General features: G+C 40.6%; 1 protein-coding gene across 15 annotated transcripts in view; it reads right to left on the reverse strand.

The window, feature by feature from the left end:
* Positions 1–23694, reverse strand: part of EYA1 (EYA transcriptional coactivator and phosphatase 1) — a 240108-nt gene that overhangs the window by 56668 nt on the left and 159746 nt on the right. For all 15 annotated transcript variants that reach the window (XM_039526538.1, XM_039526543.1, XM_039526540.1 and 12 more), the window contains 3 exons: positions 21240–21382; positions 19843–19926; positions 8030–8119 (listed from right to left, as the gene is read on the reverse strand). In XM_039526538.1, coding sequence (XP_039382472.1) covers positions 8030–8119; positions 19843–19926; positions 21240–21382 — 317 coding nt within the window. The remainder of the gene's footprint in view (positions 1–8029; positions 8120–19842; positions 19927–21239; positions 21383–23694) is intronic.

Raw genomic sequence — 23694 nt, forward strand, 5'->3', positions numbered from 1 at the left:
GAGTACAGATTATGTGTCTTTCTCTAGTGGAAGAAAACCAATTGCCAATAATGACTGTACCTTCATGTATATCATTCACCTTCTCTGATGTGTCAAAATTAAATAAATAACTTAATAATAAAAACTTGCTTTAAAAAAAACAAAAGAAAAAACCAGAACCAAAAAAAACAAACAGAAAACAAAAAGCTCAGACAAACATCATAACCCCAATGAACTGAATTGAATAATTAGTTTATTGGATCTTTATTTCTGTTAAACTAAAGAGAAAAGTATCTCTTTCAGAAAATATATCAGGAAAGATTTCATAAAGCTAAGGTTTCTAAAAAAGGATTTATGATCTTGGTCAACTATTATATCAAGTAACACTACAGCTTCAGAGATGAAGTTATATCTATACTTTTTAAGATAGAGTAACTCCTCACTTAAAGTTGTCCTGGTTAACATTGTTTCGTTGTTTCATTGCTGATCAATGAGAGAACATGCTCGTTTAAAGTTGCACAATGCTCCCTTATAACGTTGTTTGGCGGTCGCCTGCTTTGTCCACTGCTTGCAGAAAGAGCAGCCCATTGGAGCTAGCTGGTGGGGGCTTAGAACCAGGGTGAACCAGCAGCCCCCCTATCAGCTCCCCTAAGTTCCTTGTGCGGCAGCCACCCAGCAGGTATCAATTGCAGGGCAGTTCAGTTGTCCCTCCCCCCACTGCCATGTGCTGATCCTGCCCTCTGCCTTGGAGCTGCTCCTGGGAACCTCCTGCTTGCTGTGCGGGGAGTGGGGAAGAAGAGGGGTGCTAATGTCAGGGTACCCTCCTGTCCCCTGCTCCTTTACCCCATCTCCACAGAGCGGGGGGGGGGGGGGGACACAGCAGGGCTCAGGATGGAAGGTGCTTGCTGGCAGCATCTGCTGTCTCAACTTGCTGATCTACTTAAAAAGGCAATGTACTTAGAGTGGGGTCAGCGTACTTAAAGGGGCAATGTGCATCTCTCTCTCTCTCTCACACACACACACACACAGTGTGTGTCTGTCTCCCCTCCCTCCATTCGTGCTGCCTTGTAGAATGTGAGGCTACATTAACAACAATGTGTTAACCCTTGAGGGCTCAGCCGAATGCTAATTCGTCATTTAGCAGTAAGACATTCCTGGGAAATATCCCACCCTCTCCCACCCTCTGACTTCACCACCTCAACTAAGCTTTACAATCATCATTGCTGTGTACAGTATTAAATTGTTTGTTTAAAATTTATACTCTGTGTATCTAATATAGTCCTTTGTCTGGTGAAAAAAAAATTCCCTGGAACCTAATCCTCCCTATTTATATTAATTCTTATGGGGAAATTGGATTTGCTTAACATCGTTTTGCTTAAAGTCGCATTTTTCAGGAACATAACTACAGAGTTAAGTGAGGAGTTACTGTACTAGGACCAATGAAATCTAGTTTAATACCTTGCAAACCTTAGTCTTAATCACTAGTTTAAGTATCAACAATAGATGTAGCCAATAATTCTTTCTACAATGTACCTAATTATAAAGGTCATTTAATTTGCCAAAGAAATAGAAGAACTAATTTTTAAAGGTAGTCAGCAGGAAAAATGTTAAAAGTTGTGACGGGTGGATATCACATTTTAATCTAGTCTTCAAGTGGCTAACTTCCTTAAAAATGCTTGTACTAGAGACGCTAAAATGCTAAAACTTGTAAAAGAAGTGATTAAAACATAATACTTTATGTCTCCTACCACAACATACCACAACTAATTGTAACATGAATTCAGGCATTACTACATCATTCTTGTCTGATGAGATAATTCTGGTTCTCTTGAGAACATTATGCCAATACATATAGTTCCCCAGTTACATAATGATAATGTCTTCTAAGCCTGCACTCAGGAACTAACTCTCAAGCCTGGTCTACACTACGCGTTTAAACCGGTTTTAGGAGCGTAAAACCGATTTAACGCCACAACCGTCCACACTAAGAGGCCCTTTATATCGGTATAAAGGGCTCTTTAAACCGGTTTCTGTACTCCTCCCTAACGAGAGAAGTAGGGCTAATATCGGTATTAACAAATCGGATTGGGGTTATTGTGGCTGCAGATCGACGGTATTGGCCTCCGGGCGGTATCCCACAGTGCACCACTGACCGCTCTGGACAGCAATCTGAACTCGGATGCAGTGGCCAGGTAGACAGGAAAAGCCCCGCGAACTTTTGAATATTTCCTGTTTGCCCAGCGTGGAGCTCCGATCAGCATGGGTGGTGATGCAGTTAAAAATCAAAATAAAGAAAGAGCTCCAGCATGGACGATGCGGACGTGATCGCTGTAAGGGCAGGCAAATCTGTTCTATCAGCGCTCCGTTACAGAAGACGAAATTCAAAATCATTTTTTAAATATCTCCAGACAGATGCCATAGCAGGGACTCAGCGCACTGCTGCGTGGCAAGCGTAACGGAAAGCCAAAGAATCAAATGGATGCTCATGGACTGGAGGACTCAAGCTATCCCATAGTTCCTGCAGTCTCTGAAAAGCATTTGCATTCTTGGCTGAGCTCCAAATGCTTCTAGGGTCAAACACAGTGTCCGCGGTGGGTCAGGGCATAGCTAGGCAATTTACGCACCCCCCCACCCACCCCCAGAAGTGAAAGGGAAAACAATCCTGTCTTGACTCTTTTACATGTCACCCTATCTTTACTGAATGCTGCAGATAGACGCGATGGTGCAGCACTCAACACCAACATCCTTGCTCCCCCCCTGCCATGGGTGGCTGATGGTACAATAAGACTGATACCCATCGTCATCATCAGCCTATTGGCACATGGGGCAGTGCAAAAGGCCTGGTAACCATGCGTACTAGCATTGGTCAGGTCGATCAAGGGCGCCTGGCCCTAATTTTTCCTGGTAGATGGTACAATATGGCTGATAACCATCATCATCATAGCAAAAGGGGGCTGAGCTTCATCAGCCCCCACCCTTCATGTGTAAAGAAAAGGTTCAATTGCCCCTGGACTAGCAGCAGGATGCTGGGCTCCTCTCCTCCACACTCCTTAATGTCCTATGTGGACTATCATAGCAACTGGAGGCTGCCTTCCACTCATTTCTCACTAACAAGTATTCCTGCATTCTTTATTACTTCATCACACAAGTGGGGGGACAATGCTATGGTAGCCCAGGAAGGCTGGGGAAGAATGGAACGAACAGGTGGGGTTGTTGCAGGAGCACCCCCTGTGAATAGCATACAGCTCATAATCTATGCAGGATCTGACACAGAGCAGCTGTGCTCTCTGGTTCTCTGATACAGTGGTTCTCTAGTACACTTGCCCATATTCTAGGCAGGACTGATTCTATTTTTAGATACCAAAAAGGAGGGATTGACTCAGGGAGTCATTCCCAATTTTGGCTTTTGCGCCCCTGGCTAAGAGCAGCCAGGGGCACTTATGACAGCAGCAAATGGAACAGTGCAAAAGGACTGGTAGCCATGCCCATCTTATTACCGATTTATGGTATGGTAGATGGTACAATATGGCTGATAACCATCTCTGCTATCATGCAAAAGCAAAAGCATGCAGCTGTGTAGCACTGCTGAATCGTCTCTGTGAGCGGCATCTAGTACACATACGGTGACAGTCACAAAAGGTGAAACAGGCTCCATGATTGCCATGCTATGGCATCTTCCAGGGCAATCCAGGGAAAAAAAGGCATGAAATGCTTGTCTGCCATTGCTTTCCCAGCGGAAGGAGTGACTGACGACCTTTACCCAGAACCACCCGCGACAATGATTTTTGCCGCATCAGGCACTGGGATCTCAACCCGGAAATTCAAAGGGGGGGGGAGGCTGCGGGAACTATGGGATAGCTACGGAATAGCTACCCACAGTGCAATGCTCCAGAAATCGACGCTAGCCTCGGACCGTGGACGCACACCACCGATTTAATGTGTTTAGTGTGGCCGCGCACACTCGATTTTATACAATCTGTTTTGTTAAACCGGTTTATGTAAATTCGGAATAATCCCGTAGTGTAGACGTACCCTCACTGATGCTCACTCTTCAAAATGAGGCCACTTATTTAGGTGCCTAAACATAGATTCACAGTATATCTACAGAGCAAAAACAAACAAAAAACAAAACAAAACAAAACCTGTCTCAGTGCCTGGATCAATTGACTTGCTCCCAGGGCTTGCTCGATGGGGTTAAAAATAGCCCTGTAGACATTTGTGCTCAGGCTACAGAGTGGGGTCTGAGACCCAGCAAGGGAGAAAGGTCTCAGAGCCCAGGCTCCAGCCCGAGCCCAAACACCTACATGAGCCCAAGCACAAATGTCTATTTTTAGCCCCATAGTGTAAGCCCAAGTCAATTGACCTGGGCTCTGAGACTTGCTGCCATGGGGGATTTTGTGCTGTGTAGATGTTCCCTTAGAAGCCTATGTGTTGAAAATATGGTCCTTAGTTTCTACTTCTATTTGATCTGTGTATATATTATAGTTTCATAATCTAATTTAAAAATTATATTTCAACCAATACATCTGCCAAGTCTACTGTACATATTTTAATTATACATTTGCAAATATTTACGCGTCTCTTTTAATATACTAAAACACTTATCAGTCTCATTCAACGTACCATATAAGAATTTGAGAGTGATCCTTCAAGATTTACAATTATATCTTATATTGGTTTTATTCCTCTAATAAAAACAACAAAAAGTGAAACCCACCATTCTATTACTTTTATTACAAATAAAAAATTCTAAAACACAGGAACCACTCCAAAGTTAAGGTTGGAACTACACTTCCATTATAAACCCAATTTTGATTCTCATAAAAGCCACAGATACAGCAATATTGGCTTCTAAGCTAATAAATTAGGCCAGTGGCAGGGCAGAATTATTTTTTACCAATTTTGATTTAAACATCATAAGATTAATAAATTATCACATCCTAAAGCCTGAGACTGTCACCAGAGTTCAAAAAGTTTATTTTTTAAAAAACAGCTAGTAACAAAACAAAACGAACAAAAACGAGATAGGTTAAAATTGCTTTTTAGGCTCATATAGCTGTGCTCTGGTGCACAGAACCAAGAATTAGTTGAAAAAACTGTAGATTTGAAAGTTACTAAATTTTATTAATATCAGGATGTCTTAATGGCTCCAACGAACTTAAAACAGACCATGAAATGACTGCTGGACATTGCCACAAAATTCTAGGTTGAAATTTTCAAAGTCATCCAGGGCTTCTCAATGGAAGTTGTCCACATCTCTCAGTTGCCTTTGAAAATCTCAACCCTAGCCCCTTTCTTCGCAGACAGAACTCATAATGTAAAGTGATCATTAGGGAGTATTGTAATAAAACAGAATTTTCTCCTAATGTGTCTATCAGAAGATCTACGGGTTGAAGGAAATATCTGGATGTGCTGTCCCTCCACAACCCTCTTGCCCTCCCTTTCCTCGCTTCTTAAGAGGGTATCCTCCTTTTTGTGTACCTTCCGAGGGCTGCAGGAGATGGTCTTTACTCCTTTGGCTCTTAGAAGATATACAAGAATGAGGCTTTGCCCCTGCAGACCTCAGAAGGCAGGGGAGGGAAGAATAGCCCCCAGGCACCATGTTCACCTCAGTCTCATGTTACGACTATTAAACGAACGGATATCCCCAGATCAAATCTTTGCTAAAAGGAGTTAAGGTTATGGGCATGTGTCTGTGATTTGGGAGTACATTACCTCCCAAGAACACCCGAGTTAAAATAACCAACTAAATCTTGTGAAATCAAGTAATCAGGAGTTAAGTTTGCACTTCTCAAACAATGACTCAATTGAAAAAACTACTATAACCATAACCCTATTCCAGCAAAGGTAATACATACTAATCTACATCCCTGATGAGCATATATGCTTCAGTGTGTACAATATGCTAAGAGACAGTCACACCATGCTTTTCCAGGACTGTGGAGCATTAGTAGGTGCAGTAGAAATTTCCTTCTCCAGACTCCACAACCAGTGATCTCTGGAATGCTGCTATTATTACAGCAGTGCCTGGAACCCAGTGTGCTAAGCACTGTGCAACAGAATAAGAGACAGTCCCTGACTTAAAAGGCTGCGATCCTGCCAAGTGGCTGTGATGGCAGACAAGGAGGGGCTGCCAACATCTTGTTTCCTTCTTTTCAGAGCACCATGAACTACAGGAGAGAATCTGGCCCTAAGTATTTAAACATCACCAAATATGAACCGTGTACAATTGTATTTAAGAATCCCCCTTCATTTGGACTGCTCTGGCATATGCTGGGAACACCAGACAATTGGCACAGTATTGGGAGAATGCAAAGAAGGCCAAGCTGCTCTGTGAGGTTCTTGGCCTTGGCTGAGGATCTGGGCCAGAATTTCTTCAAATATACAGTCTGCTTCAAGGGTTAATGTATGATTAAAAGCACTATTTGGTAATGTTAAGGCTGTAACATGCCAGTTATCCCCAGGATGTATGTGATTAACTCCTATACACGCCAATGGCACTTACATTCAAGTATCGAGGGATGGCTACAGGACTCATATCTGGCTGGGCAAAGCAAATGAAAACACAGTGCAAACTTTATTAAGCACGCTGTTAAGATTTGATACTACTATCTTTTGCCGCTCTGGATAAAATGAAATGTAATTGTAAATCAGAAACAGATTTGGAAACTAAGTAGCTTGTCTTGTGTGCTCTTCTAAAGTCTGAAAAATCAGTTCTACACATGACATTCACTAATGGCATTTTTAAAATCAAAACCGATAATGTCTTTATATACAGCTTCCTTAATGAAAGAAAACACGTTTTGAATGCAAGAAAGCTTGTGTTTTACTTTAAGTGTAAAAATAAACACTTCACTAAGGAATGGAAGAAAAAATAAAGCACATTCAAATAATTTTATTACACTGTAAGCTGCCAATTCATCTGTGCGTAGTTTCTTCTCAGATGAAAAGAAATCAAAACAAGGGACAGATGTTGTACAAACCACATTTAAGATCGGTCACACACTGGCATTTTTCAAATGATTTTGGCTCATCTATTAAATAAGGTGTATTTTGTTGATTTTGAAAAGGGAAACGTCAGGAAATATTTAAAGGCCAATTGATGCCAATTAACTTTGATCAGCAGAAGTTACATTTGAATCTTTTAAGATTCTTTTGCCTGTCTGGAATAACACACATTCCTAAAATCTAGCAAAACAACAACTTGATGATTAATGCCCGTTGGCAGTCCAACCACAAGCTTGCTCAACAGTGGGATTTTAAATAAACGGCTGTCTTTATGATGATGGAAAACAAATCTGACAATTTTCATGTTTTCTTGTTATGAAAATATGAACAGAAATCACTTTTTCCGTTTTAAGATGAAACTACCACACATCATGGAGACAGTCACTTTCAGCAATCCAGATAGTTTTTAGAATGATCTCACAAGAATCCCAAATCCATAGCCCATAGAGGGTGAGAAAGCCCTTGGCATGATGACACCAAGCACTCACAGCATGCCACACAAGAGAGTCATAATTAACAAAGAAATCCTAGTATGTAACAAATTGTACCTGCCACTGCGGAAGGCAGAAGACCCATTGTAATAAGCCTCTGAGACTGACAGCATATGCAACATTAATGATTTCCCTTGGGTTCTAGGGTAATATTTCCTCACAGTGGGATGTAACTGAGAAATCTGCACCCAGCTATTAACTGTTTATAGAAGCTGAAGTTTAATATTTAATGGCCTCTACGGACTATTGAATTCTAATGTTTATAGATGGTTTTGGTGTATCCACTTCTAAAGCTGGTCTATCATGATCATATATACAATAGTTGGATAATCTAAAATTGCACCTTTGATGGCACAAAATACTCTTTACATTAAATAAAAGCATTGTATTTCGGGGTAACAAAAACTGTTGGAGATTTAAAAAATATATGTACTCTAACATTTGCATTTTAAAGTTGTTATACCAAACCAGACTTTTGAGCTATTTGCTATTATGCAGTATGAAACAAATGTTAAATAACTGCTCGGTGTAAATAAACAATCAGTACTTACTTCTAAATCATTAAAGAACAGATGTGTGTCTGCCAAATTGAAAATCATCTCCTCCATCCGTAGTCCAAGTGAAACTGAAGTAGGTGGATCCTCAAAGAAGAAATGACAAAATATCCTCAGTAACATACCTACTTCATATGCTAGAAGAAATATTCCTCAGAAGCAGAGAATACCGAATATATCAACTGATGGGTCTGCCTACATAGTTAAAGTTGGGCTCCCCTAAAACATTGCACCATAGTATCTAAATATGTCAACATTTTAAAGGACACTTTAAATCCGTTGATAATGAAAACCCTGATTCTGCAACTGGGCAAACTCCTTGACCCATGCAGAGCTTCACTGCCTTCAATGGAGCTCTGAAGAGATATAAAGGGTCCACTTATCCTGTTCCAGTTGCAGGATTGGGACCTCCCCTGCCCTCCAAGATTTAAGTACTGTGCACAGATTTAAAACAACCATTGTCTCAATAATACAGTCCTCACTCAAGCAAACTCCCACGAGTAAGAGGATTTGATCATTAGCCTAACTATTGCCTTTAATAAATCACCATTAATGTTTAATTTACAAACAGCAATAACATAAAATAACTCCTTAATTCTCTGCAAAACTGTGCTTTAATTATTCTTTAAATATAGCCCACCCATGCAGAATGAACAAATCTATTGTTTGTTATTAATACAGAACACACTAAATTCTCTGCAGAAATTACCATAACAACTTACTCCTTACTGAGTTAATAAACTCAAGAAGTGTGTTCAGCATTGTGGTTACCAAATGCATTACAGATGTTTGTCCTGTTTTGATTTTTATGTGTTTTATATATTTTCTATCTGAAAATTGAAATAAGAGTCTAATACATTTATTTTATGTACATTCTCTCGCTTAAAATGCTTTCTCAAGAATATCCGAGAGCATACAAAATACAACCTTGAAAGAGTATGTTATAGTGCTTCATGACACAATCAATTAACTAAACATTAGTTCATCAGGAATTACATTTTATAATAAAAACAGGATTGCAGGAACAGTTCTCTTTTTTCTTAAAATCTGCTTAGATTCTACAACTGACAACTCCTCAAAATGGGAACTTTAATAGGTTTAGCCTCCAGTTTTTTCCTATATCAATCAAATTAATAGGTTTTTCATCAAGATTTCTGAAATTCCCAAACATTTGTCCGTCACAAGACACTATGCATTATTGGCAAAAAAACAGTTGAAAAAAGATCTGTTAATTTGGCAGCTTAGTCTGACATTTCCAGAGAACAGAAAATGAAATCAAAGATAATCTGAAAGAATATTTTGCAAAGAAGCATTTAGACATGCAGATGTCTAAATAATAAAGCTCTAACACACAGAGACAATTTTTATACAATTCACTAACAAGTTGACACACAATAAAAAGTGAGCATTTTTCTAAGTTAAATAAATACTTCTGAACCCCTATAAAAGAGGATTTTAGTGTATTGCTACAACTGCATCATGCCAGTTTGATGGCAATATTAAGCACTTTGCCCTTACAAATCAGTCTTGTATTTATATTTTGCATCAACAAAAATTTCAGACGAGAAAATTTTGATTCGTAATGCAAATGTGAAGATTAATCTGCTTGCTTTAAAGTATGAATCAGACTACTGTTTTTCCTCTTTTGTAATGCTGGTAGTTTTATTTTATTTTCCTGGAAGGGAAGTGTGTGTGTATGTAAGGAGTTAGGAAGGGTCTATATTCTCGTAGAAGCCCTAAGAATGGCTCTCCTCCTCACCACACATGCCATCTTTGTGGACAGTTATAATCTTAGCATCTTTTATAGTTCATAGGTAACATTTCTTATTTCAGTTGCAGGGATTGCTGTTCAATGAAGTAAAACACTCCCTCCTTCTAAGGGCTGACTGTGCTAGCTCCACAGAACTCCCAGCTCCTGCCAACCTAGGGAGCTGGACACTGGAACTATGCACTTGACACTGGACTCCCGCACGACAGCGCAGATCACTAATACCAAGCACCACTATGGCACCTCAATAATAGAACACCACCACCTCCCACCACCACCAGATAACTGACCCAGTCCCATTCAAATGTTATGCTCATGCCTATTCACGACTTTGCATGTTATTTGGGAAAACAATGCGAGATACTGGCTCTCCATAGTTGTTACAATGTCACAATCAAAACTTTTTAAAAAAAGTGTCTCTAAAGAATATTGTAAAGAAAAGTTGATTTTGTGAATGATTAATTTTAACAACTTTAAAAAACACACATGAGTCAGAATAGGTATATTTTTAAATTGCATGATATGGACCATTTAGCTCAAATGTTATTTTAAACTATTACACACAAAAGAGAGGGGTTTTCTTTCAAGCTACCTTGTTAATTTAACTAGAAAAAAGAAAAGAAAAACAAGATCAATGACATTTCCTGAAAAATGTCACATCAAATCCCATAAAGGCAAGACATGAAGCAAAACAGGTTACTTTTAAAATAAAACGTAAATCTTTGATTAAACACCAAATACTTGATTAGAAGGGTCGGTTGTGCATAAAACTATACTTAGACTGCTGCCTTGGATACCACATTGAGTGGGCTGTAAGGACTTCTCTATATTGGGGTTTTAGCCACCACTGTAGCTGCACTGATGTAACTGCACCAATAAAAAACAGGACGTGCGCATCAACCCAGGGTGGTTTACAGCGATGCAGTGTGTACTTTGATTAGTTACAATGGTGGCTAAAACCTAAAGATGACAAAGCTAGATAAGGCCAGCATAATATATGATGCCAAGCCCTCTTTTGGAATGTAAAGCTATTAATTGCAAGGCAATTACTGTGAGATGTAGCACAATGAAGAGGCTACAATCTGTTCTCATTTATTAGGATTTGCAGTTCAATGTGCGCATCTTTTAAGGAATAGCCAAAATCAGGTGCAAATCTAAGAGAAATAAACCACTTAGTTGAAAGAAGAAATTCCACTGTCCAATCTGTTAAACAGGCCTTTTCTTTTGAATACTGGCATTAGAGCCACAAACATTGTATATATGTCATTTGCAATTTCTACCCATTTGATGCCTTTGTCAGGGGGAAAATAAGAAGCTGAAAAACAGGAAAGATCACTCTGAGTACACAGCTTTGCTTATTTTCTACTTAGGCTGACTGGTAACAATTGAAGGCTTAAGTGAAACAAGATTTTTGTTTTTCTTAAATCTTTAAAATATATAACCCCCCCCACCCACCCCCACAAAATATCTTGTATTTAGCAGACTATCTCCTTAAAGTATCTAATGTAAAAGTTTCCACAGAAAATGGAAATACATAAGGGCCGCAGCATTTCCAGTGCCATTCCAACTGTGTATCCACCTGTCTCAAGTTATCAATACTATACATGGGGCATCAACTTCTTCCCAGATTCCAGGACCCATTCAGTAGGCAGCTGGTTCAAAACATCAGGTTTATGTGGAGCTAGCAGCTCCAATGTCAATTAAAATAACTGTTAACCACAAGCGTCGGGACAGACAGATCTCCCTTTCTCTTTTACACTTCGTTTTTGCCTAAGAGCAAATTACAACATACTGTAATATTCCAATAATATTTTTTTAGTTAGTACATTTGTATTATTATACTCATTTCAGACCACTATTTTTGGAAATAGCAACATTCAATTGGGAAGAAAAATGTCTCAGTCTTCCAGATTAAATGATAACACTAGAGCATGTTTATGATTTTGCTCATAAATAACATCTGAGGGACAGAGGAGAAAAAAAAGTAACAAAGAGATAAACGGAGAAGGTGACGTAAATGGAAAAGATGAAGGGAGAGCAAATGGAAAAGGGGAGCAAAAACCAGAAGAAAAATAGTAGGAGAGAGATAGAGGCCAAGAAAAAGAATATATTATCTGTTCAGCAACAGTTCCAGTCCTAGTCACGGGAATCCTCAAGAAGAGCTCAGGCATTAGAAAAGTGGATCAAGAGGGAACAGACAGGTTACATGTTGCCATTTCTCACTATATTTAATGCTTTCCTTAAGATCCAGCTCCTCCAGTTAATTGGTTATGTGAGAACCTCAGAGTCCATTAAAAATTAAGCTTCTAACTCTCCTGGTTGTGGATAAAAGCTTGAAAATGGGAAGCCTGAAGGCTTAAAAACCAGAAAGCAAATAAACAAAAAAAATATTAAAATCTCATTATTTTTGGACCTGGATTATGATGTTTTTAACAGTTGGGACTGGTAATACTGATGTCAGAAAACTTAAAGACACCATCAACTGGGAAAATCAGATTTCTATCTAAAAATTGTGTAGCTATTACTGTCACAAGAAGCCCCTAAGATTACTATACAAGAGGGAAAAGTATTTTCCCCTATTTTTTCCAGTTTGTTCACTGTTGTGCATTTGACAGCACTTTGGCTGTGATCCAAAGACCATGGAAACCAGTTAATATTTTTCCTATAACAGTTTAAATTGTGAAGAACTTGTGGGGCTAATGTAATATAACAAAGCACACATGAATCTAAAGTGCACATTTTACTATTAAAGCTGGGAACCTGCAAGCCATGTATACACTCTGCTTATTCTCATTGTTCCAATATTCTCTTCCAAAGCAAAGGCTACCTCAGATCACCATCTTCTTCCCATTACTTTTGTTAAAACAGTTCCTTCTAATATCAAATATGCTTTGTTCCCACAGGTAATGTCCAAAGAAGGTGGAATAAAATCTAAACTTGTTGTAATGCATGTTGCTTTAACATGGCCTAATTCTGCAATGTGCCAATGAGATCCAGTGTGTATTTACTGAATGGTAGACACATTCTGTCACATACGCAGTCCAACTAAGCTACGTCTCAAGTAACTGGTTTCTATAGTGACTGAATTGCTATCATGTGTCACTCATCTCCTTTTAACTTGCATATTCAGCTACCTACAGTATGCGTTTATTTCAAATTGCTACAAAGTAATGTCAGGAATCAAACATAAATCATTATAAAATTATTAACCTATTGTTTTTATCAGGAGAATTTAGGGTTCAATCATTTTGGGCTGACACCTAAATACAAGATTGGCATGTGAAAACAAACAAATATTTTGATAACATTTAGGCATCAGCCGTGAAAATATAGGCTTTGATTATATAAACATTGCTCATGTTGAGTAGCACTTGTAGTCAACAAGACTATTTTTTTGAATGTGTGTTACTCACTGTGACAAATAAACAAGTAGATTCCAATGATTGAGAACAATTTTATATATCTTAGACTATATCAGCCAATTTTACTTATAATTTGCAAAAATAAAGATTTATTAACATAGTAAACCAGTTTACAGAAGAGTAAACCACTAAACTGAAAAGTAGCGTTTGACAATCCTATGCTAACCTTTTCACATAATAAAAAAAAACCAATTACTAATTGTTCTTTGAGATGTGTTGCTCAGGTCGATTCCATGCCAGGTGTGCACACGATGTGTGCACGACTGCTGGCGATTTTTATCTTATTGGTATACATAGGACCAGCTCTAGTGCCCTCTTCAGTTGTGCCCATATGCACTGGTATAAGGGTCACCACCAGCCCCACACCCTCTCAGTTCCTTCTTGACAGTAACTTTAACAGAGGGGTAGGAGGGTAGGTCATGGAATAGATATGAACAATACATCTCAAAGAAAAACAGTTACAAAAGGTTAGTGACCCATTCTTCATTTTTCTTCTTCGAGTGCTTGCTCATGTCCATTCAATGCTAGGAGACTCACAAGCAATACCCCAGAGGTAGGCTCAAAGTTCTTGGATGTGCTGACTGCAACACTGCTCTCCCAACACTGGCATCATCTTGGCCCTGTTGGGTGATGCCTTAGTGGAATGCTAAGGAATGAACCAATAATCAGGTTGCAGCTCTGCAGATATCCTGGACTGGTACCTGCAGGAGGAATGCGGCTGATGAAGCCTGGGCTCTTGTGGAATGAGTGGTTACAATGGCTGGAATTAGGACATTCGCCTGCTCGTAGCAAGCCTGAATAGAGGCGGTTATCTAGGACAAGCTTCTTTGGGATGACAGAGGTAGCCCTCTCATCCTTTCCGCTATTGCTACAATGAGTTGCGTGGATTCCTGGAAGGGCTTAGTTCTCTCAATATAAAAGGTGAGGGCCTGCCTAACGTCCAACTTATGAAGCTGACGTTCCTCAGTGGGCTTTTGAGATTTTGGGAAGAAGACAGGTAGAAAAATGATCTGGTTGTGTGGAATTGTGACACCATCTTTGGTAGACAGGCCAGATGGGGGCGCAGTTGGACTTTGCCCTTGAAGAACACCGTGTAAGAAGGTTCCAATGTAAGGGCTTTGATCTCAGAAACCCTTCTGGCCGACATGACAGACACCAGGAAGGCAACCTTCCAGGAGAGAAGCAGTAGGGAGCACGATGCTAACGGCTCAAAGGGGGGCCCATGAGCCTTGACAAGAAGAGGTTTGAGTCCCATAGGGGTGCTGTCAGCTCACGAACCATAGGATAGAGTCTTTCCAGCCTCTTGAGAAACCGGATGTTTATCTGCTGGGAGAAAACTGATCTACTGGAGGGTGGAAGGCTGAGATGGCTGCCAAATGAACCTTAATAGAGAGCCAGGCCTTGCTACTTTAGGTGGAGCAGATAGTCCAACATAGACTGCAGAAGAGATCTGGATGGAGAGAGATTCTGTTCGGAGGCCCAATAAGTGAAACATTTCCACTTGGCCAAGTACGTACATAACATAAGAACATAAGAAAGGCCGCACCGGGTCAGACCAAAGGTCCATCTAGCCCAGTATCTGTCTACCAACAGTGGCCAATGCCAGGTGCCCCTGAGGGAGTGAACCTAACAGGCAATGATCAAGTGATCTCTCTCCTGCCATCCATCTCCATTCTCTGACGAACAGAGGCTAGGGACACCATTCTTACCCATCCTGGCTAATAGCCATTTATGGACTTAGCCACCATGAATTTATCCAGTCCCCTTTTAAACATTGTTATAGTCCTAGCCTTCACAACCTCCTCAGGTAAGGAGTTCCACAAGTTGACTGTGCGCTGCGTGAAGAAGAACTTCCTTTTATTGGTTTTAAACCTGCTGCCTATTAATTTCATTTGGTGACCCCTAGTTCTTGTATTATGGGAATAAGTAAATAACTTTTCCTTATCCACTTTCTCAACATCACTCATGATTTTATATACCTCTATCATGTCCCCACTTAGTCTTCTCTTTTCCAAACTGAAGAGTCCTAGCCTCTTTAGTCTTTCCTCATATGGGACCCTCTCTAAACCCCTAATCATTTTAGTTGCTCTTTTCTGAACCTTTTCTAGTGCTAGAATATCTTTTTTGAGGTGAGGAGACCACATCTGTATACAGTATTCAAGACGTGGGCGTACCATGGATTTATATAAGGGCAATAATATATTCTCAGTCTTATTCTCTATCCCCTTTTTAATGATTCCTAACATCCTGTTTGCTTTTTTGACCGCCTCTGCACACTGCATGGACATCTTCAGAGAACTATCCACGATAACTCCAAGATCTTTTTCCTGACTCGTTGTAGCTAAATTTGCCCCCATCATGTTGTATGTATAGTTGGGGTTATTTTTTCCAATGTGCATTACTTTACATTTATCCACATTAAATTTCATTTGCCATTTTGTTGCCCAATCACTTAGTTTTGTGAGATCTTTTTGAAGTTCTTCACAATCTGCTTTGGTCTTAACTATCTTGAGTAGTTTAGTATCATCTGCAAACTTTGCCACCTCACTGTTTACCCCTTTCTCCAGATCATTTATGAATAAATTGAATAGGATTGGTCCCAGGACTGACCCTTGGGGAACACCACTAGTTACCCCTCTCCATTCTGAGAATTTACCATTAATTCCTACCCTTTGTTCCCTGTCCTTTAACCAGTTCTCAATCCATGAAAGGACCTTTCCTTTTATCCCATGACAGCTTAATTTACGTAAGAGCCTTTGGTGAGGGACCTTGTCAAAGGCTTTCTGGAAATCTAAGTACACTATGTCCACTGGATCCCCCTTGTCCACATGTTTGTTGACCCTTTCAAAGAACTCTAATAGATTAGTAAGATACGATTTCCCTTTACAGAAACCATGTTGACTATTGCTCAAGAGTTTATGTTTTTCTATGTGTCTGACAATTTTATTCTTTACTATTGTTTGAACTAATTTGCCCGGTACCGACGTTAGACTTACCGGTCTGTAATTGCCGGGATCACCCCTAGAGCCCTTTTTAAATATTGGCGTTACATTAGCTAACTTCCAGTCATTGGGTACCGAAGCCGATTTAAAGGACAGGTTACAAACCTTGGTTAATAGTTCCGCAACTTCACATTTGAGTTCTTTCAGAACTCTTGGGTGAATGCCATCTGGTCCCGGTGACTTGTTAATGTTGAGTTTATCAATTAATTCCAAAACCTCCTCTAGTGATACTTCAATCTGTGACAGTTCCTCAGATTTGTCACCTACAAAAGCCAGCTCAGGTTTGGGAATCTCCCTAACATCCTCAGCCGTGAAGACTGAAGCAAAGAATCCATTTAGTTTCTTCGCAATGACTTTATCATCTTTAAGCGCTCCTTTTGTATTTTCATCGTCAAGGGGCCCCACTGGTTGTTTAGCAGGCTTCCTGCTTCTGATGTACTTAAAAAACATTTTGTTATTACCTTTGGAGCTTTTGGCTAGCCGTTCTTCAAACTCCTCTTTGGCTTTTCTTATTACACTCTTGCACTTAAGTTGGCAGCGTTTGTGCTCCTTTCTATTTGCCTCACTAGGATTTGACTTCCACTTTTTAAAGGAAGTCTTTTTATCTCTCACTGCTTCTTTTACATGGTTGTTAAGCCACGGTGGCTCTTTTTTAGTTCTTTTACTGTTTTTCTTAATTTGGGGTATACATTGAAGTTGGGCCTCTATTATGGTGTCTTTAAAAAGGGCCCACACAACTTGCAGGGATTTCACTTTAGTCACTGTACCTTGTAACTTTTGTCTAACTAACCCCCTCATTTTTGTATAGTTCCCCCTTTTGAAATTAAAGGCCACAGTGTTGGGCAGTTGAGATGTTCTTCCCACTACAGGGATGTTGAATGCTATTGTATTATGGTCACTATTTCCAAGCGGTCCTGCTATAGTTACCTATAGTTCCACCAGTAGCCCTGGTGGAAGGCTTTCTACTCCTCAGCAAGACCTGTTGAACCTGATTCGAGCAGACCTGTTCCTCGGGGTTCAGCCATGCAACATCCATGCAGTCAGATGTAGGGAGGCAAGGTTTGGGTGAAGCAACGGGCCATGGTCTTGTGAGATCAAGTACGGGTGGAGTGGCAGTGCGAGTGGCGCTGCCACCGAGAGGTCCAGAAGCGTGACGAACCAATGCTGGCGTGGCCATGCCTGTGCTATCAGGATAACCCTTGCCTTGTCTCAGTTGATTTTTAGAAGAACCTTGTGAACCAAGGGGATCGGAGGAAAGACATACAGTAGGTGGTCTGCCCAGGAGAGCAGGAAGGCATCAGAGAGGGAACCTGTGCTGTGTCTGGTGGTGAATAGGTCCACCTAGAAGATGACTGATGACTTCTGGGTGAAGAAACCACTTGTGGCAAGAGGAAAAGGCTATGTTGAGGTGATCTGCCAGCATGCTTCAGTTTCCCAGGAGACGCTGTCACCACGAGGTCAATGCTGTCACAACGAGGTGAATGGCATGTGAATGGGAAGCTGAATGTCCTTGTCTTTCCTAGCATGGGGTCCGAGTCCCTGCAGATCTGGCACTTATCTTTAACATGTGATTCCCCCAGACACTTTAGACATCGAGAGTGCGGGTCACTCACTGGCATTAGCTTGCTGAAAGAGGCACACGGCTTTAAGCCCGAGGACATGGGCATGCCCAGCTCCTGGGGTGAAAACAGGGGCGGCTCTAGCAATTGCGCCGCCCCAAGCAGGGTGGCACGCCGCGGGGTGCGCTCTGGTGGTCGCTAGTCCTGCAGCTCCGGTGGACCTCCTGCAGATGTGCCTGCGGAGGGTCTGCTGGTCCCGCGGCTCCGGTGGAGCATCCGCAGGCATGCCTGCGGGAGGTCCACCCGAGCTGCGGAACCAGCGGACCCTCCGCAGGCATGCCTGCGGCAGGTCCAGTGGAAATGCCGGACGACTGGACCCTCCGCAGGCACGCCTGCGGGAGGTCCACCGGAGCCGCCTGCCGCCCTCCCGCCGGCATGCTGCCCCAAGCGCATGCTTGGCGCGCTGAGGTCTAGAGCCGGCCCTGGGTGAAAAGTGTCTTGACAATAGGGATGTCTATTTATGCTTCTATAAATACTAACTCTAAGAACTATGTAGATTAACTACAATAACTACACTCAAGAGGCCTTGCCACAACAAGAAAGATCGTTCCAGCAACCGTCACAGGCGGTAAGAAGGAACTGAGAAGGTGTGGGGCCAGCAGCGCCCTTTTTAGCAGCACATAGGCATGTGATTCCTACGGATGGCACTAAGGGAAAAATCTCTGGCAACAGTGCCCATGGCGCTCACACCCCTAGCACGGAATGGACATGAGAAAGCACTCGAAGAAGAAAAACTGATACAGAATTATAACTTAAGAGCTTTATTTCAGTAGCAATGGATTCCAGGTTGGTCATCTTTTGATTTTATAAATCTTATAAAATGGATCGTAACCTGCGTGCAGTATGCTGCAAGCTACTAGACTATCTATTCATTCACTTATTACTTCCAAAATTATTCCAAAGTCAAACATGAGAATTCCTTAACTACACACAAGCAATTAATGTGATTTAAAAAAAAACAGATAATATAATCAATCTGGCTTGTAACAAGACAGATTTAAATCAAACAAGAAACAGATCAGACTTCAATTGCCAGTCATTTTGTTTTATAAAAACACAGAGAATTGTGAAATCTTTTCTTAGGACACATCAACGCATAAACTGCTTTCATTCACTTTACAACTGCATTTCTCTTGTGGCAAGTGATTGTGAAACCACTATTCCAAAATAACATTCAAAACTCCTCCTACACTTTTTAGGACATGAACAACAGCAAGGTTAAACTCACAAGCAGACACTTAAAAATTAATGATTAACATCAGAATAAAAAATTAAAGTGTGGACAAATATATTACACTAATCTGTCCCGGACCCAAAAGTAATTTTTCCTCACTTATAGCCTATTTGAGGCATTCAAATATACTATTTCATTATTAGTGTGCCAAAAGGAAATGCAATACCTTAGCCCACAAGTCACTGAGCACTTCCTGAGAGGAGCTGAGCCTTTGTCACTCAGGGCTTGTCTTCATCATCGCAGAGACAGACGCTGCTGCAAATGATTCCACGGGTGTCGATTTAGCGGGTCAAGACCCACTAAATCGACAGCAGGGCGCTCCCCGGTTGACTCCAGTACTCCAGCTCCCTGATAAGAGTAAGGTAAGTTGACCGGAGAGCGTCTCCCGTCAATGTAGCGCAGTGAAGACATTGGGGTAAGTTGACCTACGCAATGTCGACTAGAGTAACTTAGTTCAACTTACTCCGTAGTGAAGACACGCCCTGAGAAAGAAGCCAATGGGAGCTACAGACACTCAGCAGCCCCTATGATCAAACCTTTAAGTGGCGCAATTATTGCTTCCAATAATGTAATTTTTCTCTTATAGAAGGTAGGGAAGAAATGGAGGTGAGAAAAGCCCTCCCTCCCTTAGTCTTTCTACCTACCCACTTTATACTTCAACATTAGTTTGTTTCTAGTGACATTCCCCTAACATACCGGTCCTTTCTGTGGAACAAAACACCTATACAGCAGCACATTATTGTAAATTAGTTCCTTGACACTTACCCTCCCATATCTGTTAGCATAGGACCCTGTAAGCAAGGAATGAAAAACGATGATTGTCTCATCCAAATCCCAAATGAATACTCTCTGTAAAAAAAAGAACCAAATCAATGTGTCCCTCTGCAAAGTTCATACTTGAATCAATAAGAGTACAAATGAGAAAACTGTACTGAAATGGTCACATACTAACATGACGGTTTCCTTACTATTTTCAGAAAAACTAACAAATTGCTCCAGAATGGAGTAAAACAATCTGCTAGTTTTGTACTACAATTACTACTATACCAAGTATCAGAGGGGTAGCCGTGTTAGTCTGGATCTGTAAAAGCAACAAAGAATCCTGTGGCACCTTATAGACTAACAGACGTTTTGCAGCATGAGCTTTCGTGGGTGAATACCCACTTCTTCGGATGCAAGGGAAGAAGTGGGTATTCACCCACGAAAGCTCATGCTGCAAAACGTCTGTTAGTCTATAAGGTGCCACAGGATTCTTTGTTACTATACCAAATTATTCTGTTAAGATATAAATATAGTTATTGTTCAATGAACAAAAATAGAATAGTACAGTATGTTTTTCCCCACAAGTGGCTTTTGAATATCTGAAATACATTAAATAAAGCAATTGAAAATGAAACTTATCAGATTTGAATCTTCTTCTGTATAGTATTCAAACTGAACAGCCTTGGTAAATTGCTATTCAGTATGACCTCTGAAACTAAAACAAAAGGTTGAAATTTCTAAAGCACTTATTACTTTAGGAGTTTAAGTCCACTTTCAACAGGACTTAGGCGCTTTAAAAAATCTTTCCCACAATAAATTGCAGTTTTGCCATTTAGAGCTAGTTGGAAATGTTATTTTCCCCCAAAATTTTGTTTTTGTCTAAATTTTCCAAGAAAATTTTGACTTTTGGCAAAAATTCAAAACCCCCAAGAAACATATTTTGTCTCACTGGATGACAATACCTCCCATGATGTACAGTCTTCCTTACTGCCAAGGGGAGCTAGTGGATCCTGGGAGTCTCTGGCCATGATGCATCATGTGAGATATAGTCTGGCCAGTGAGTGCAGCCCATCGAAAAGAATGGGGACATAAAGCTACTACAGCACCATTAGGCACTGTAGCAACACATCCAAAATGAAACATTTTTGGTTTCAAAGGAAACATTTTTGTTTCCATTAATTTTTTGGGATAAAAAAATACCAAAATTTTCCACAGAAAGCAGATTTTTTCATTTAAAAATGTGTTTAGCTGAAAACTCAATTTCCATTGAAAAAGAGTTTAGGTGGAAAATGTTCCACCGGCCATATTGTCATTGTATTGCTGATCTGTAAATAAATCCCGCTCTTCAAAGCATTGTAAAGATAGCAGAGACTGCAGTAAACACAGGGAATATAACATACCTCCAGGTCAGAGTCAGGCAGTGGCGAAGGGTTATTGTTTCTTCTGCCTCGCCCACGTGACTTTCCATCGGAACTGCGACGCAATCTATCTGAATCAGAATCTTTAATGGGCGTTGATGGACTGTGGATTGTACTGTACTCTGCTGTAATAAAGAAATTACTTTCACCTTTCAGTTTAAAATCCAGGGGTCAATTTTACTTTGTTTTATTTCTTTAGACTTTTTTAGACAAAAGCTCTGAGTGCACTGACAATAATTAGGTCTGCACTGACAATAATTAGGTCTACAATAACCACCAATAGTACTGATATAAAAATCAACTAACTTCACCCATCAACAGCCTTAATTAATCAGACAGAAGTAACAATTTACCTCAGCTAACTGACAATAAAAATGGAAAAACTCCAGAAAATCTTCACAACTCCAAATCATACATAAGAACATACCTCTTATCCTTCTCCAAAATCCCTATAAATTTTTTTTAAGTTTGTTGTAATTTGGAATAATTTCTCACCTTTGTTAATCTCACTCTGGGCCAAATTTTCAAAACATCTCTCTATCATTATCTCCACAATGACAAGTGAGTGCAAAGTCACAGTGCAAAATGATACAGATTAGAATTCTAATATTAACCTTCAAAACTTTTAAGAACTGGAAAGTTAATAAGACTGTATTTTCAGATGTTACTTTTTTTTGTTCAAAGGAATCATTTCTAAGTATAAAATGAAAGAGAGGCAAAGAGTGCTGGATTGCTCTAGATAAGGATTAATTTTTTTAAATTGGCCCTACTTTATTACTCCTTATATTTTTGAAGGTATTCTTCAAAGAATTCCTCAACACTGAGATTACTGGATGAGTAATTTCAAAATAGGACACAGAATCTTTCCTAACAAATGCATGATATATTATGTTTCAGCAAAATGTATATATAAAAATATTTATTATTGTTACACATGTAAGAAAAAGCCTCATATATGTTTTGCTGAAAACATTCCTGTGGCAAGACAATGTTTCTGATGTAAGCCGATTCTGAATGAGCTCTCCCCTGACATCTAGTGGTGAGCCGTGGAAAAGGACTTCAGGAGCTGATCTTGTTTGCATGGACACACCCACCCTGCCTAGGTGCTCAGCATGGTCGGATTGCTTGCCCAAATGATCACTTGTGGCTGGTGCTGGATCCTCAGTCTCCTTGTTATTGGGGCAGAAGTAATAAAAGGTTGTTTTCCTTGTTGTGTGAACCAAGGGCAGCAGAACTGTACCTGGCATACCGCGATGGAGGGACTCACCCTCAACTCAATAACAGTCACTAGGCAGGGGACATGGGTTCCAAAACCCAATGAGTGGAGAGAGAGGTACTTGTACCTTGTAGTGTGGGCCCTCTTTAAGGGTCCTAGACACCATTTGACCGTTCCTTTCACTACAGTATAATAAAAGATCTAATTTAGACTCAATTGAGAGTCTTGTCTAAGCTCTGCAGCATGTAACTCATACCAAGGTCTAAGTATTAGACCTACTTTGGGACAGTGTCTCTAATGCAAGAGACTGCCCAGTGTGCACCAGCAGTGAGGCTCCCACCACTAACAGCTGAAATCACTGAGAGCTGTGTTAAGTGGGGGGATTTGAAGACATCTTGGCGAGTGGCCAGCCAGGCAGCTGGTGGAAAGGCACGGCAATCGGCCATTGGGGCAACAAGCAAGTGCCTGAACAACGAAACATGTAAGGCCTCCTTACCCCCTCCCTTCCACCCAGGGTGGGAGGTGAACTCTGTGAATGAACCTCTGAACTCTGGGGTTGCACTGGACAAAGACAGTAACTGTGAGTAGGGTGCAGAGAAGGGACATTAAAGGAATTTTTGGGTTGCTGGACTTAAGAACCTAAGGGGAAAAGGACACTGCCCAACTTACTTAGGGGTGGATCTTTTGCTCATGGTTTATGTTTATGAACCCTAGTTGCGGTGTTTTCCCAAATTAATGCTGAGTTACTTCCCTCCTTTTATTAAAAGCTTTTGCTACATTCGAACTCTGTGCTTGCGAGAGGGGAAGTATTGCCCTACAGAGGCACCCGGGTGGTGTGTAATTGTCCCAGGTCACTGGAGGGGGGTTGAGACGGTTTTGTGTTGTATTGTTGAAAAGGAACCCCTAGATACTGAACCTGGCCCTGTTGTTGTTGGCACCATCTGGCAGAAGGGTTACACTATTCTTAACATCCTTAGGTTCCACAATACTGAGGTCTTGAACAATGTTAACCAAATGGATATCATGTCATAGTTGCTGGAACTAGGAGTACTGGGGGTGCTGCCGCACCCCGTGGCTTGAAGTGGGTCTATTATATACAGGATTTACAGTTTGGTTCAATGGCTCTCAGTACTCCCACAATAAAAATTCTTCCAGCACCCCTATATCCCGTGTAAATTATTCTTTACGACTGATTGCAGGGAGATGTGAAAATTTACCTTT

Source organism: Mauremys reevesii, linkage group 2, assembly GCF_016161935.1.
Source record: "Mauremys reevesii isolate NIE-2019 linkage group 2, ASM1616193v1, whole genome shotgun sequence".
NCBI lineage: Eukaryota > Metazoa > Chordata > Testudines > Geoemydidae > Mauremys > Mauremys reevesii.